This window comes from Lytechinus variegatus, chromosome 7 (assembly GCF_018143015.1).
Source record: "Lytechinus variegatus isolate NC3 chromosome 7, Lvar_3.0, whole genome shotgun sequence".
NCBI lineage: Eukaryota > Metazoa > Echinodermata > Echinoidea > Temnopleuroida > Toxopneustidae > Lytechinus > Lytechinus variegatus.
The window spans coordinates 17,913,773-17,931,585 of NC_054746.1; the positions used below are offsets into that span (position 1 = coordinate 17,913,773).

The 17,813-nt window shown below is 35.6% G+C and overlaps 1 protein-coding gene and 1 long non-coding RNA gene across 2 annotated transcripts; one reads left to right on the plus strand and one right to left on the minus strand.

Moving 5' to 3' along the window:
- Positions 1–897: 897 nt before the first annotated feature.
- LOC121418620 (nuclear exosome regulator NRDE2-like) lies at positions 898–17,228 on the minus strand. Its single transcript, XM_041612598.1, has 10 exons — positions 16,965–17,228; positions 9,747–10,386; positions 8,530–9,452; positions 8,097–8,233; positions 6,873–6,993; positions 4,678–6,085; positions 4,005–4,186; positions 3,599–3,708; positions 2,059–2,130; positions 898–1,393 (listed from the first exon to the last, which is right to left on the minus strand). Exons 1-10 carry the CDS (start codon positions 17,053–17,055, stop codon positions 1,250–1,252), a joined length of 3,828 nt encoding a protein of 1,275 aa, XP_041468532.1. The 5' UTR covers positions 17,056–17,228; the 3' UTR covers positions 898–1,249.
- On the plus strand, positions 13,956–15,705 carry LOC121418621. Its single transcript, XR_005970488.1, has 2 exons — positions 13,956–14,513; positions 15,212–15,705. It is a non-coding gene; the product is annotated as an uncharacterized LOC121418621 (long non-coding RNA).
- Positions 17,229–17,813: the final 585 nt, after the last annotated feature.

Below are 17,813 nucleotides of genomic sequence, written 5' to 3' on the forward strand. Positions count from 1 at the left end.
ATGGGTGCATATGTTTTAGAATAAGTAACCCCTCATTCAATATGGTTTTTTTCAAGGCTGTCTTTAGTAATGTCATTTGGCAGTAATGTTTATCAACCTATGGGCAGAATTCTGTGCAAAAATGAAATCGATATGTTTATTCATGGATGAGTGAGCACGCATCAAAGTGGGAAAATTGGTATTTTCAATGTCACAGACTCATTTTAAAGGGTAATAAAGTGAATATTGAGGGCAAATTCAGTTTCAAATGTTTTTGTTTTGTCATCCATCATTTCTATCACCACACACTTTCCGAACTTAAAACATTGTCATGGTTGAGCGAGCACATTCGAAAACTTAGGAATGAATACTCTTTATACGGCATAAATGTATTCTTTTCGTAACAATTTCTCATGATCAGTTTAATTTATGGACAAAGAAGTGGTGGACCCAGAATTTTAAAATGGGGGAGGGGCCTATAATCGGGGCCACCAACATTTTCACATTTTAACATGATCTAGCAAGTTGTAAAGGATACTACCAAACCCCCTATGATACGTCAGTGGGAGGGTGGGGGCTGACCATGCAAAAAATCACCATCGTATGGTCATTTTTACATTTTGAACACGCTTTTTTGAAAAAAGTGGGGGCGGGGGCTGAACCCCCTCCCCCCGCTTCCGCGGCCCCTGCAATACAATGTGCTCACTCAACCATGAACATACGATATCAAAATTTTGTGTGGAGTGGCTAAATGAAGGATAGTAAACCAGTATAACACCATAAAATTCACCTAAAAAACAACTTTTGTCCAAAATTGTATTTGCACAATCTGAAACACGACTCTTGTGACTTTCAAAAATGGTCATTTTTAATTCAATCTTTGATTACTCATGCATGACTCAACCGATCAATCTCATATTTCCCCAGGAGATGCCTAATGAGTGTAGAAAATTACCTACGAAATATCAAATCTCAAAATAATTCCGTTCAAAATTCTTTAATTTGCACAAACAATTTTGACTCAATATAGACAAAATATAATAGCATCTTCAGTAATGACAAAGCTGCTAGCTTAAATTCATGTGTATACTGAGGAAACAGAGGCTAATCTCAATATACCAATTCAATGAAGGTATCCAATCTACGCATCAGGGAGATGCTTTGACATCGGAATCCTGCCAGTTTCAGGGAGAGTTCCTGACAATCAGAAATTTTGAAGCTGCGTAATACCTTTCACTGAAACTAGCTGGGCAATATTGATGACTTCAACTCATTCTTTTTTGTTCTGAGCCACCTTCATGAGTAGCTGGATTTCTTCTAGAGGAGCACGGACTCGGAGCTCTTTCTCCATCAACAGGTCTACCACTTCTTGCAGTTCTTCAGGGAAGTAGCGCACAGCATCAAGGTATAAAATCTAGAATGAATCCAAACAATAGCAATATGACAAGGTGCTATTGGCTTCTTATTGCAACATTATTGATATTATGAAACTGTAAAACAAGTTTCTACAGACATTTGTGACCGATAGTTATACAATGAAAAAATACAGAGAAAGCATATGGAGAAACGTTGAAACTACATGAGCTTTTCTCAGCCAGATTAAATATACTGCCATAGTATTTCAACCAGATGTGTGCACATGCTTGACCCTCCCTGTGGAATCAATTGCCAAATCAATGTTAATTGTATTAATATTGCTCTCAATACTCATTTGTTTAAAAATGTCTCCTGGAAGTTAACATGAAATGTATCACTCCGTTCTCCACAGCACATCAGGCAAGCATGCGGAAACGATGCTTTACAAATACCCGATATTACTATCATTATCATTTCATGATATAAGAGTTTTTATCATAGTCAATATCACCATCCCCAATTTCCACCATCACAATCACCAATATCACTATATTCATACATAATAATAATCATCATCAACATTATCATCATCATCACCATCATTATCATCAATATGCTGATGATAATAATGACGAATATAACATGTAATATAACGTACAAGTCAAAATCACACTCCGAAATCACTAATCTTTCAAATTATACTCAAACTTCATTTCTTCTCACCTTTGCCCAAGGGCAATGCTGAAGAGCTCTGTAAAAGATAGCCTTCCCTCTCTTGGGATCACCATTCTGCACCTGAAAAAAAACAATTCATCTTAATTGCAATAATAATGGTGATAATAGTAGAAGAGCTGGGCATTGGGCTTTACTTTGACAAAATGAAGCAAGTTCCATAGAAACCCCCCTCCCCCCAATAATAATGCTATTATGCGATGCGGATCATTTACAATCATTCTACTGCATTCTTGTCCATGTATTTTTGACAGATTTATTTTGCCCTTTTACAGGAAATAATTTTCTTACTTGCTTCCTTTTGTAAAGTAGGGTACCATTGCTCTTTTAGGCTAGGTTTCAAAATACAAAGCTTATGAAAGACTAGAATTAGGGAACCTGCAAATAAACAATTCATGATGGACAATTATAGAGCAAAAGTGTGATAATTGCAAATGTGCTAAATCAAACCAATAATCTAAACTATGAAATCTCAGTAACAAAATCAAATTATGTAGAGTATACAGTGTGTATAAAAAAAAGAGTTTTGAAAAGTCTATAAAAAAACTGTTTCAAATATCTATATTTTGATGTTAATATGTGCTCTGAGATCTTATCTTTGAAATGCAATTAAAAAAAAATTATGTTCATGCTTGAGCAAACATGGGACGTTTTTGTTTGTCGGGGGTTCAAAAAGAGGCTTGCCCCAAACTGGCAGAAATGAGAAATTTGATTAGACTTTTGGCAAATTAGCAGACTTATTCTTAATCTTTTCATTATCTTTGCCATAATTTTCAAATTATGCTGTCAAACTTAATTTACAAATTTATTTATTTACCTGAATTATTTTGTTTTTCATTTCAACGTCTTTTACCTGTGAATTTTCGTTTATAAGTAAGAAAAGAAGACTTTTTGTCAACCAAAGTAATTATCCAAAGCCTTTTATTATGTGCAACAAATTATGTTATGGTACCTATAAAAGAAATGAATCCTATTTTTAAGGGGTTGTTGAATCCTTCACCAAGTTTAATTATGTGCTTAAGGAAAGGATTCATGTCTTTCAATATCAATGGTGTATTGAGTCGATTTTGAAGGAGCACGATATGGCAGATAGGGTAAAAAAATTCCACTTTTTTTATCAAATATCCAACTTTGTGATTTTGACATAATATTCAGAAAATGATATATTTCACTTTCTATGTTTCTGTTATTTTCCTTTCCCCCTTTTTTTCTTGATTATGAATTTTTTATGGGGGGCACCCCGAGCCCCCACCCATCAGTATGCCACTTTCAAAGGCACCATAACCTTTGTAGCACACAATGAAAGGATTTGGAAAAAAAAGCACGCTCTCCCATACTTTGGTCTAAAAAAAATTTCTTGCCTGAAGAAGGAATATTCAAAGCTGAAACAGAACTATTCAACCAAATAAGTAGATTTGGAAACAAATTTTGACAGCATAATTCGAAAATTATGGCAAAAAAAAAAATTCAGACTTTTCAAATCTGTCCCTTTTTTTAATACGTACAGTAGATTTAAATATTGAAATCTCACCTCAAAGAGTATATAGAGACGCCACAAAAGAACACAGTGCCTTGTGTATCTATTTGATAAGGCCCTATCAAACAATGAACGAAGCCTGTTGGTGATACCAGTCTCCTTACCTGAAACAAAGCAATGAAATTAACAGCAATTTTATTTTATAATTGATATTAAGATGTTGATGATATATTTTTAAGTTTCAGTTTTAACACCATGACTGGATAATTTCTTTCTTGATTAATATAATGTGCATGTTTTCCTCATTTTTACTACTTTAAAAAATAATCCTCATATTCTTGATGATGTATGTACTACTAATGCTAGTGAAAGTGAAATATACCAACTGAAGCTCAAACTAATCACAACATTACTCAAACATACATACATTAACAGACTCTATGTGAGATTTCGACATTACCTGAATATTCTCCCTCCACTTTGTGAAGTCTAACCAGCTCAGCATAGATGGCATAGAGCCATGGTATGGGATCTTTGGAATCAGAAGTTGCCTTATCAAAGTATCTCCTCAGTCTTCCAGCTATGTGAGACCTTGCTTCTAAATCAATCAAGCATTCCAATAAGGATGGATTTCTACTATGCCTGAAAGATAGGTGTAAAAGATTAATGGATCAATATCAGTCTCGATATTTTCAGCGAGTGACAAGTGCTGAGAATTATAAAGCATTCAAAACAATAAAGCTTTGTAAAACACATGCATGTATTTACTATTCAATGCACCATTATATAAATATTTGTGTATGAAAATGCTCATTATTGTGGATGGTAAGAAAATCAGTAAAGAAGCAAAAGTCTACCAGGTAATATTTTAATTCAATTAGATATTAATAAAAACACCAAAATAAATAGAATGAGAACAGTTGAGAGTTATCACCAATAAAACTCTAACCTGAATGATTATCTGAAATCATTGTTTAGAAACTTTTTTTAAAACGTAATATTCATTGAAATAATAACCATAAAATGATAAAAATGATAATGATTATGATGATGATAATGATAAAAGAATATGCATTTTGAAACATAGTGCTCAATAGAACATTTATTTTCTATGCATTGCATATTTAACCTACCTCCTTAGGGCTCTCTGCATAAGGTTCCTCAATGATGTAACTGGCATTGGATGACTATGAACATGGTGAGACACAACCTGTGTATAAAACAACATGGTTAACTCAGCATCAACGTCCAGCTGCTGATGAACTATCCCCTTATCAACATCATCCATAGTACTATTCACATGGTGCACAAGTCCATCCCAATGCGAAAGCGTTTCTTCAAACACCACTCCTGCTGCCTGCATTCCTACACTGAGATACTGAAAGAGAGCATAGCAGAGGGCAATGTGAACAAGCTGTGATCCTTCTTGATCCAGGCATGTGAACAGGCGAACGTGGCAAGAACGTATGGAATCCCTAGATGAATCTGTGGCATTCTTGAAGAGTTCAACATACCCCTTTCGAGCTTTGAGGATGCGTCCTGCAGAAACATGTTTGTCCGAGATAGCTGACAGAGGGGTGAATTTTCCCCCTTCACCAAGAGTTGTCAGGGCATGCAATACTTCTTGTTTGCAGGTGGAGTGTGCTGATGCTGCAACACCTTTCTTACAATCTGCTGCTGGGTTTGACTGAAGGATTCCAAGTTTCAAAAGTGCATAGGTGGAGAGAAGTTTGCATATGCCTTCTTGGTTGTCTTCTTCTGCTGCAAGGTTCAGATTTGAGAACGTGAGTGCCGTTTCAAATATCCTCTGACTCTCAACCACGTTTCCATTATGCCATTCCCACTTTGCATACTCTTCCCACAAAGATAGATTGTTTCGATTACACTCTTGGCCGAGCAACCTCTTTGCATACTTCTGACCTTCTTTCTGCTGTTTCTTTTGTTGTTTCAAGCTTGCACATGGATCCACTCTCTGGAGATTATACTGCATTTGCAGCAGTGTCAGGTGCTTCTTGGCTTCTTGTGGAAACAGAGGAATTGCCTGGGCTATGATATCATCTGCAAAGCTAAGAACTGCTTTCTTCTCTTCATAACCTCCACCAAACACCGGAGATTTCTTGTCATGACTCCCAAATTGTGACAGGTCTGGCATTCCTTCTCCACCCATCATTACTCCACCATGACCTCTACTGAAAAATTTGTTTCTAAAGCCAAAGACCTCTGCAGGATGCTCCATCGTCTCCGGTGATGTCCTACGCATACTCGATAGCTGCCCTTGCTTCCTCACCCCTAAGAAGTCCAGGAAGTGCAGGATCAATTCAAACTTCAGGTCTAGAGAGTCGATGGAGATGAGGAATGGTGTGATATCATCCACCAGGACCATCCTCTCGGGATCGTCACAGTCATCTTCTGTCTCTCCACCAGAAGGTTGCCAAGGGATGAAATGGATGCGCTCCCTGTGGACTTCTTCCTCCAACCAGGCTTGCCATTCTGCATGTGTTTTGTTGATCACATTATCATCTTCATCTTTATTCTTGACATCTAGAAAAAAAGATAGGGAGAAAAAAAACATACATATCAATTAATAATTGCAATAAATAGTGTAACAAAACGCTAGCCATTGACCAATATGACAAGTGTTGTTAAGGTTGGCAATGATCATTGCTAAGATGTGAAATGAAAATTCACACTAATCCAATATTATCACCCTTCTTCATGAATTTGTAAAAATACATGTGTAACTCACCCAATTGGCACAAGGAAACAAAGTGCAGAATTAACTCTATTTCTAGATTTAAATGAATTTCATATGCAGGGAATACAACAGGAACCAGCGAGATGAACCCACAGATCAAGACAGCCAATGCAATTACAGAGTACACACAGGAAATAATGAAGTCATTGTTTTGACATTAGATTAATAAAATTTGTCAATAATATGTAGTAGTATCGGCTGGTATCACTATCAGTCATTATTTGTATACCAGGTGGCCTTTTTAATACAGTGTTCTTAATCCATATTCAAACAAGCTCCAATCTTCATTATGGAAATGCTTACACTCTTATATTGATTCTACAGATGAACGAAAAATTGCAGCAATGCATAACCGCTACTTTTTATTTACAACTGTCACAATACTTTTTTGTCTTACTTCAAATGACTAGTCTTTTTACAATGAGATCATTACACTCAACAAGAGTTGAATAAGGTGGTTTCTAGTTTGTCATCTAGTCAAAGCCTTCTGACATATCTAGCTACTTACTTTATACTAGAACAGGATTTGAATTAACTATTAATTGCTCCATTAAAAACTTATACTCTCCTCACCTGATGACTGGCTGGACCATCCCCCTTTCTCTTTCTGTTCAACCCACTTAGCCCATCCTTTTGCACCGGGCTGTCCAAATCGAGGCTCATTGCTGTCCAGAAATGGCTCAAAGAATGCTATCTGGAAGAAAGGAACATGAATATATTCATATCTAATTCAATTGATATAATGGAATTAATAATATAATGAAAATTAGTTGTACACACTTTTCTTAATTTACGTTGTGTAAATTGGATCTAATAACACATTTAATATAATTTGAAATGATGTGTTAATTGTATGAACTATAATGGATTCTGTGAACAAATACGTTGCTAAGTGTATTGAGAATAATGATAACAATGAGTGTTGTAAACCAGCGGCTCACTTCATAAACAACTAAATTTTGCTTTGCTATTATGGCAACTACCTTGCCAAGAGGATTCAGTAGCCTATCACAATCAAGTTTTCCATGGTAGTTACAGTAATGGCAAAGTTAAAGGTCAAGTCCACCCCAGAAAAATGTTAATTTGAATAAATATAGAAAAATCAAACTAGCATAATGCTGAAAATTTCATCAAAATTGAAGAAAGTTGTGACATTTTACAGGTTCACTTATTTTTCACAAAACAGTGATATGCACAACTCAGTGACATGCAAATGAGACGGTCAATGATGTCCATCACTCACTATTTCTTTTGTTTTTTATTGTTTGAATTACACAATATTTCATTTTTTACAGATTTGACAACGGACTAACTCGGTTGAATCATATAGTTTTAAGCAATGCTAGTTCCAACTGTTCATGGACAAATTAAGTGTTGTTTTACTTGACAATGAGGAGAAAATTAGAATATTTCATGTAATAGAATACAAAAGAAATAGTGAGTGGATGACGTCATCAGTCTCCTCATTTGCATACCGACCAGGATGTGCATATAGCTCTTTTGTGAAATAAATAAAAAATTTAAAATGTCATAACTTTCTTATTTTACATCCGATTTTGATGAAGTTTTCAGTGTTTTGCTTGTTGGATTTTTCTCGTTTTATTCAAATCAACTATTTGTTGGGGTGGACTTGTCCTTTAACATTATTGCAAATCTTCAGGAAACAGGACAAAAAACACTAAAGCTTCATTTATGTTTGCAAGGCAAGATTTTTTTTTTTCAAAATGTTTTAAATGATATTGTGTCTTCCCTAAACTTCTAATGGATTAGCAGAGTTATCTTTTTCAGTTTACATACCTTGCCTTCAAGTGTCGTAGACTCTTTGACTTTCTCTGGACAGAAGCAATTGAATTCGACAAGAGCTTGAAGTAATGCCACAGCCTTCTCTGTATGTCCTGACTGCCTCCAAAAATGGCACACCTGCATAACAATATCTAATGTAGGAACATACACAGAAAGAAATATTTTGTAAGTATGGTATTTCAATTGATAAATAGACTATTCAGTTTCAATTCAATTTATTTTTAAACTAAAATCATGTAAAAAAAATAGTACATACAAAAATACATGCGAGGCTTCCACGAACGTTATGAAAACCTGTGTGGTTTGATTACCCAATCCAAAGCAAAAAAACAACATGGAAAAATGCTAATAGACACTTCAAGTACAAACACAAAATTAAAAAGGGAGGGGTAACTGCGGCTTAGGTAAAACTTATGTTTCAACTCACTCAATTTGACAGCAGTGTCCTGAGCCTCCATTGCTTCAAGATACTTGGTGTATGCCGATGCAATACCTGAAACTGTGAACTTGCTGAAAGAGGACTGCTTGAATGCCAAGTACTGCTTCCACATTGCGATATTCTCAGAATGCTGCCTGATGATGGAGTCCCACTGCCTGGAGAGTTTGTTCAATTCCCATGTCTCCCTGCATATCTCGATCTGCTCCAGCTGGAGCTCTGCATTCAGAGGATTCAACTTCAGAGCTTTCTCCAGGATGGAGAGCTTCTTCTCATTGATAAAATGTTCTCTTTTGGAGGTCTTGATGGGCATGGTGCTGTTGTGATCATCCATCACTTGGGAGTTAGTCGATTGAAATGCTTGGTCCTGAAACCGGACAAACTCGAGCCATTTTGCGATGTCACCAGGGTGTTCTTGGAGGTGCTTGTTATATGTAGCAACTGCTTCTGACAGGCCACTTTTACCGGATTCACTTGTGTCTTGGACTTGAAGAACATTTTCAATGTCAGCATTACTATTGGAATCAGTCATAGGTTTTACAGGTATGAAAGGCATCTGTGCATTGTTGGTTGCTGGAGTCAAATCCATGCCTCTGCTTTCACTTTGCTTTTTGGCTGCAATGGAAACTCTTTCCACTTCATCAATAGGGCAAACCTGATCAAAGTACCTTTTAGCATTGCCAAAATGCTTCTTTCCTTTCTTCTTGTCCTTCCCATCTCCCCATGTAACCATTTCCTTATCGCTATCTAGCCCAAGGCAGGATTTGCCAAGTCTTTGGTAGAAGGCGAGGTCTGTGTGGTGAAGTGACTTGAAGCAAAGATTGTTCCTATCTGATTTTTCATCCACATAGAAAGGCGTCTCAGGTATAAAACCTATGTCATCAATCCATATAGAGGAGGGTCTACTATTGTGGCTGAAATTTAAAAAAGAAAAAAGGAACAGACATTATTTGATGATATAAAATGTGATAGAGATATATAGCAGTCCATGGACATATACAAAAAGTTCATGTCTAAAAAATGACCACATTCGTAATTCATGAAAGTCTTTAAGACATCTAGATATGTCAATTATTAGATCATGTTGACTTCAATTATGAAATAGGAAATTCAGTCTGAAAGTTGGGTCCATAATTATGTGACAGCAATTTCAAGCATAGTAAAACACTAAGGCAATTTATAAAGATAGAATAAATCTAGCAAATTACCTCTTGTACTCCTTGGAAGTCTTTTCTCTATCACCTTTATGCTTCTTCTTCTCCTTGTCATCCTTATGCTTTCTCTTCTTCTCTTTATCATCCTTATGTCTGATATTCTTCTCATCCTTATGTTTACTCTTCTTCTTTTTGTGCTTCCTGCTGCCTCTCTCAGGACTGGAATCACACTTGAGATGTCTCTTCTTACTTTTCTTAGGTCTGTGAGAATCCTCTTTACTTCTCCGTTTCTTGTCCCTGACTGGCAAGTCATAATGTACATTTTCTTTCTTCACTTTTGAAGCAACATCCTCATCGTTCCCATAGAAGTGTTCATCACTGGAAACTGAATCAGAATCAGACTGATCTACATGTAAAGGTTCATAACCTTTATCCTGCTCAACTTTTATACTTTCAGATGCTGTACCTAAGGAATCATATTGATCAGGTATGACTGGGAATTCTTCCTTGACCTTAGGATGTGGAGGTAATATGGTTGAAAGACTTTGATGTGAATTGTTGCTCTCTCCATGGTGATGAACAGTGGCAGTATTTTCTTGCTTCTTGTAACTGAAGGCATCACTTTCTCCATGACGATGAGCTCTTGCCTGAGCTATTGTTGGATCAAAGCTCTGATTTGAAAGCCATTCAAATTCTGAAAAAGAAATGCAATGGAAAGAGTTTATACCCGATACAAGATCTAACTCATTCCAGGCTTATCTAAAAAAAAAATATTCACCATGTTCATCCTCTACTGAAACTATATAGATTTTGCAAATATTCTGGTATTATTTAAAGGGGGAGTGAACTGTGTGTGGTCTCTCATTGACTGACTGTTATAAATTTACATAGTCTTAAAAATATAGATTTTCAGATATCTAATAATTTACAGGGAATAAATTGACCAATAATCGTATTTGTATAGAGAAACTAAAATGTTTTGAGAGATCTAAGTACCTAATTGTTTTGCTGGTTGGTAACATAATTATTGCAGTATACATATATTGAGTAGTTAATTGAAATGCTATCATTCAAGTGGGTCCTCAGAACTAGACTACACTGGTATTGTGGGTTTGGAAACTGGCCAGGTATTAGTTGAGGACTCGAGATGGCACTATTGATTCATATCTGCTTTAATTCAATTTTATACATGCATTTGTCACAAATAACCTAAATTTTCAGAATTTTTGGCCCTAACAAACATCAATAATTAGTTTTATTTTTAGACATTCAAACCTTCAGGAGAAAAGTCCCTTTTTTAATTTCAGACCAAGGAAACTTTGGAATACTGGTCCTAATTTAATTTTTAGTTTTAAGCCTATAAATCTTAAGAAAAACTTCAGAAAATCAAGCAGTTTACAATACATGACTTGGCGCCACTCAGAGAATAAGAACAAAGATTGTTTTGTACTACTTTAGGATCGTCGTTGAGTAGTTCTCCACACACAAAATCTAATAAAGTTCATTCACTTAACAAATATCAATCCTAACTGAGTGCACTTGCTGTAAACAACATCAGGTTCCAGATTAAATCCATGGGAAGCAAAAGCAAATCTAGATATAAGGATGATGAACGTGATCTAGTGAACTAGGGGTAGACTATTTCATTGACAGCCAGAGAATCTATCTCAAGTCAAACTAAATCATGAAAGAGTCTGACTTAATTTAAGAAGTTCTCAGGAAAATGAGAAGTCTATTAGTAGGGTGTCTGTCTGGAGAAAAAATATGTTGCTTATTTCAACAACAACAAAGTGTTTTGTGGATTTGAAAAGATATAACCTTCAGAATAACAGAAATGTGATATTTAATGAAAAATTCCAATAAATGGCTGCAAAAAAGAATGAAATCAGACAGATTTTCAGCATTTTCCTGCCATAGGCCGAGTAGTTAAGAAATGGGACACAACAAATCTAAATTTTTAGCTTCCGAAAGCTGTTAAACTTAGAAATCTATTCTTAATGCCAAACACTTGTCAACAGAGTGTCACTCAGAAAATTTGACACTCTTTCTGATGGTATGACTTTCTTTAGTATATAGATTTGAAAACTGAAACAAAGTGAAATACAGAAATTCAATTTTCCCAGTAAATGCATGAGGAAATGGCGATCTCAACACACACACGCACACAAAAAAGGTTCAGGCACCACCTCTCGGGTGCCTGAATACTTGAATGCACCACGGAAGTGACCTTTTGCTTTAAAATGTTACCTCTATCTATCTAAATAAGGGTTCCAATCAATCTCTTAGGATAGGGGCTCAGGTGTCCAGACAAAAATTTTGAAGCCTTCTTTTCGTCTTTGGATTATGATGTGGTGACCATAATTTGCGCACATTTCAAAAATTATCATGAAGTTGATTTTCAATCAAAAATTTCTCACAGTTCACATGAAATTAATCAAAAACTTATATACCAGACTGAAGGCAACATTCCAAAGTCAAATTCACTTGATGGAATTATGAAGAAGGCCTAGGGTTTCACTGTTATCGCAATCTCAAAATTCCATGGTGATCGACTAGTGTGGACTCGGCTGAAAAATTTGGACCTTAATTTGCGCACAATTGTTTTTCAAAGCTTTATAAAAGAAATCAAGCATACAAAAAGGTAAGATAATTGCAGATTGAAGTTCAAATACCATAAATTTGGTTGGCATCACATTTAACATAGTTATTTCGAGACCTCTGCTTGCAAACTGGCCATTTCTTGATGCTTGTTGAGAAGATCTGATTTTCCCGGAGTGGAAGCAAAAGGTAACAACATTTGCCAATGTTTTGCCTTTATATATATTTTCACAATTGAGACCTTACACCTTGAAGAAAATTACCTTAGGGCCTACTGAGTAATTTTGGGTCACTTTTTCTGTTGGTGATATAAGTTTTTCAAGATATTAATTAGATTAATTAGGTAACGCACAAATTAAGGCCAAACCACCATACACTAAATATATTCATGAATTAAATAGTTGTAAACTTGTCCTTGACTAGCTTAGCATCAAAAGAAGCTCCTGAATTTTCTCTTTCCATACACCCTAAAATATGAGCTGAAAATCAATTCAGATCACATTTTCTTGCAGGCTGAAATAGCCCCAAAATTGTGCCATTCCCCCCCCCCATTCAGCCCATTTTATGCAGACCATTTTTTCAGTGTTGCTTCAGACACCCTATTTTTAAAGAGAATTGAAGTTTTATGTCAGCAGAAGTTAGTCACCTCTTTTCTCATGTGTGTCGGTGTGTGTGCACTCATTGTGTAGGCCTACAAATTGGGAGTGGAAAGAAGTCATCAGTGCTGACGAAGTAAACAGCAGTGAATGGACTGGTGACTTCAACCAGGATAATGCATAGAATTTTCTGAATTATATTGTCCTCCTCCTACACAGACAAAAGATGGCCATTAGGCTCTTAATGGTGGAGCAACCAACAGCTGCTTGATTACAGCATCTACGGAAAAACTTGCATTTTGGATCCTCCTCAATTACTCCTAAATTTTGCTTTTTGACGGGGAAAAATAAATGATAAAGATAAATTTATATCAAATACAATCAGATTACCATCTTTCTGAAAAAATATGCTGGAGTTGAATATCACAAATTTTGATGACAAAACAGATTCACCAGGTTTGCCATCAAGAACTGTCGAGAATCCTGGCTGATCCTGATCTGTTTGTCAGCAAATCAAATTCGCTATTTTCTGGCATATTTTTCAGAAAGGTGGTAAGCTGAAAGTATTTTAAATTTACAGTAATTCATCTTTATTATTTCTTCCCTTTTACACTGTCAAAAAGCAAAATTTAGGTGTAATCAAGGAGGGTGCTGCACCGTCTCCATAGTCATCATAGACGCTGGGACTGTAACATTAGTTAACTTAAGGCTTTAAACCTGTTAAAGTTTAACTTAAAGGGGAAGTTCACCCTGAAGAAAATAGTAAAAAATATTGGTGAAGGTTTGAGCAAAATCCGTAGTTATTAGAGTTCAAAGTTCTGGATTTGTGACGTCATAAACGAGCGGCTGCCCCATGTGTTATGTAATATAAAATGCATGAATTTCAAATTTTGTATGGTTCCTGATGACTTAATTTTGTTTTCTATTCATGATTGGATGTGAAATGATTTATTGATATACAAAAGTTATAGTGAGTGATTGTATTACCGACCAGCCTTGTATTACCGAACGTGCGCATCATACGCGTCAGATAATAATTTCATACGCTCTATTCTTTGCAATATCCTTCTGTAGCCCCTCTTATGGTGCTACATAAGTGTAGAAAGAAGTTAAAAGAGATTAGTCTCTATTAATTTTGTATTGTAGTGGTTATACCCATATTTATGTAGCTACAGAACATACAGAGTGAGAGAGGAGAGAGTGAGATGACTTGCATGACCTTTTGTACATACTGAGAGAGAGTGAGCGAAAGAGAGAACCAATGGTCAGTTCTTGGTAGCTTGAGTAAGGGTCAGCTGGTCCTTATTCCCAGAAAATAATGACGTGAATGTCATGAATGACGTAGAAGTATTTTGGGGAAAAGTTGATGGACTCTTCCATCTCTGCTACCCTAAAGGGGTCAGCAATTATTAGTTACTGGTTTTTGTTTGTTAAAAGAGATGACCAAGGATCAACAAGTATTTCTAGTTACACATTTACACACCCCTTCCCAAAAATAATGGTATTGTCGAAAATACCTTTATATAGAACTACTGGAGGCATCCTCTTCACAACTTTTGAGATGGAGAGAGAGCATCTTCCTCCAGACACCACTTTTCAATAATTTCCGTATTTTCCTGATTCTCAGGTAAGATCCCAAAGTCATCCTTCCATATCTCAGTTTATAAGATTATTTAATAACTGATCTTATAGATTTATTTTTGAATGTTACTTTTCCAAAATTGTCTTTTACACATTTGGCTTATTATCAATCTTCGATTGGATAATATTTTAAAGTTTAGATTTACATAACTGATGATAGATACTATTCTATAGTCTACATCTTATTGAATGTTTGAATTTCTTATGATTGTTACTAACCATCTACGATTATTGTTCATGGTAAAGCACTTGTTATTTATGTTTGTCTAGCAGCGCGAGCATGGTGCGAGTTTTATAGTTGAGCCTTTTGAACTTTGCGAATTACAAATTTTAAGCAAGTCGCGAATCCAAAACAACTAAACGGTATTATTCTGGTCAAGCAGATAGGCTGAGTTCCCTATCTTGCCGCGTTAATACCGTGCGGACTCTAATGTATCTGATTAAAGACTTTCCTGAATATCATTGTGCTAAACCATTCTATTTTATTGTTTTGATATTATGTTACTGTAAAACCATTTACTAATCCTAGTTGATATAAAAATATTTGAGATGAAGTTTGATATTTAATATTAGAAATATTTAATCATGTTTTGATTAAATTGATACACAACTTTTGAGATGGAGAGAGAGCATCTTCCTCCAGACACCACTTTTCAATAATTTCCGTATTTTCCTGATTCTCAGGTCACTGGTCGTCTGACCATGAACAGCTTCTACATTTTACTATATCTGCACTGAGACCCTCAATGTCATTATGTTAGTCTTAATCTATCAGTAGTTGTTTGACAACTGTTCTAAAGTTATGTCCGGTAAATTAAGTTATGAAGTATAATTTGAACTATATGTTCATACTTGTTCAAGTAATTATGTAACTAGGAGTTACAACATTTTTATAACTGTAAATATCATGTATATAATGTTAATCTAGTTTAGAATTAAAGGAACATATATCCTTTATATAATGAGTATGTTAGTTTATTTTATTGAGTATTATGATTTACATTAATTAATAACATAGTGTGAATGTTGTTGATTGATGGTGTTTGATTATGTGATGTGTGATTATTACATATTAATAATAATTACAACCTAATAGTGTTTTATTTAAGTTCTACCTCTGTAGACGGACAGGGTGGGGATTCTTCGTTTAAAAACCCTTCCGCTGCACTGTTCTGTTATTGTATAAGTAAAAGATCCTCCCCCACCCGAAACGGTCCCGTGCTACACTTCCAAAGGGAACTTGAATAGAAAGATGATGAAAAATGGTCAAAGACACATTTTCAAAGTCTTAATATTATAAAAATAATAAAATATGGTCAAAATAGCTCATCAGTGATTTTGTTGATTTCTCAACTTTTCCCATAGAAAACACACGTTCGGTAATACGATACCTTTTTCAAGTGACCAAAATATATCACATCCGAAGAGGGGTCCGATTGGAAGCTAATATCATCAAAAGGAAAACAATTTCAGCAATTATTTTACATAACTATATTTTGTAGGTAATTGTGTATTTAAGGTGAAAGTTTGGTGAATTTTATGAAAATAATATTTTTAAAATGATTGAATTCAAGAAAAGTGTTCGGTAATACGATCCACTACCATACAGTGAAAACCATTTTCAATTTTCTGAGAAAATGACATTTCATGGTTTTACCAATCGCTATGTAGGAATGCTGCTCGCATATGTCACAAATCATGTAATTGAAATTCTAATTACCTTTTAATTATTTGATGAATTTTTCTCAAACCTTCGGCAATATTTTGAATTATTTTTTCTGCTATTTTTACATTTACAATAAACTTTTTGTCAGGGTGAACTTCCCCTTTACGCGGCAGTTGCAAGCTGTTTGCTCCACCATGCCCATGGGCATGGCCCGGCCACTCATCCTACGACCAATTTGTCGCCTCATCGGTCTAGATAATGCTGTGACCAACCAGCATTGTTTTAATGAACACGTGCACTTAAATTGTCATTGGACATGTTCGTCTTGTTGGATTGAACTTTTTTGTTGAAAAAAATATGAGTCATTGATTGAGTTGTCCATTTTAGTAGGATGGGGGGTCGGGTGTCCGGACACTTTATCTTTTTGTAGCCTTTTTTGTCTGTTGATTACACTAATAATATGAATTCGTTACTAATTTTCTATTTTGTTCTTTATAATATTTCCTAACATTTTGTACTAATAATTGATAAAACTTCGCTTGTAAATTTTTCCAAATGACATTCTAAAATTGATCGTCCGGACACACAACCCGTCCGGATACACAACAACTGGGTACCGGTACCGGGTATACCATTTATTAGGCCTAGGCCAGGTACCGGGTATACCATTTATTAGGCCTAGGCCCTAGGCCTAATAAATGGTATACCCGGTACCGGTACCCAGTTGTGTATCCCTAGAAATTTACGGTAGGCCTATTTATTTCCTCTCACCTGCTGCTCCATTTCCTGACACTGTTGTTTTGATTGCAGATGCACTGGGGAAAAGGCCTCCTTTAGTTTTCTGATATGGAGATGATTCCATGATTTACACTGGTTCTACAGACAAGGCAAAATCACCTTATCTGTCTTTCTTACTTGAACTGCGGATAGTCGAGTCTTGATCAGGAACGCAGAGTGGTTCCTCGGAGAAGCTCTGGCGAAGTAGTTAGCGGAAAATACGCTATTATGCAGTCGCTCCAGAGCTCCGTCCCGTATGTATGCGAAACGTCGGACAACAAGCAAATGTCTTATGCTCTGTCGGAGATGGCGTTTTTTTTTTTTTGGGGGGGGGGCTCGGGGGAGGTGAGATATGCAACATTATAAATAAAGTTTTTCTGTACAGCTACATAGAGAAAGTTGCGAAACTCTCGACGCTGAACTAACGATAGGTCTGGAAAGTCACTGTATTTTTTTCGACAATTAACTGGGTATTAAAACTTAGCCAAGGGATAATCCAAGACAAGCTTTCCAAATAAGATTATGAATATCAAATGCACAAGTATTTCTTTTTTTTGGGGGGGGGTCTGTCTAACAGCTTCCAACACAAGCCTAATATCTCTTGATTGTATGATTCTATACCTGGCTTTCAATTTGGCACACTTCAAGTTATGTCTAATAGAAAAAACATATCATTGTTAGCATATATTTGACCTACATAGGCATCTTCACTTCACTTGTGTATAGTTTAGTGAAAATTACATTTAACAGTTGAACTTCCTTGTTCAAATCCATCCCAACAAAAAGTTCATTCAAATTAATAGAGAAAATGTGAATATGAAAAATGGTGAAAATTCCAGCAAA

What these genes read in the sequence shown, in the direction of transcription:
- LOC121418620 (XM_041612598.1), bottom strand. Translation starts at nt 17,055, where the DNA reads ATGGAATCATCTCCATATCAGAAAACTAAAGGAGGCCTTTTCCCCAGT. An exon ending in ACTTCCAAGGAGTACAAGAG is followed by an intron (nt 9,453 to 9,746) that starts GTAATTTGCTAG and finishes TTTAAATTTCAG; the next exon opens with CCACAATAGTAGACCCTCCT. An exon ending in GGACACTGCTGTCAAATTGA is followed by an intron (nt 8,234 to 8,529) that starts GTGAGTTGAAAC and finishes TTCCTACATTAG; the next exon opens with ATATTGTTATGCAGGTGTGC.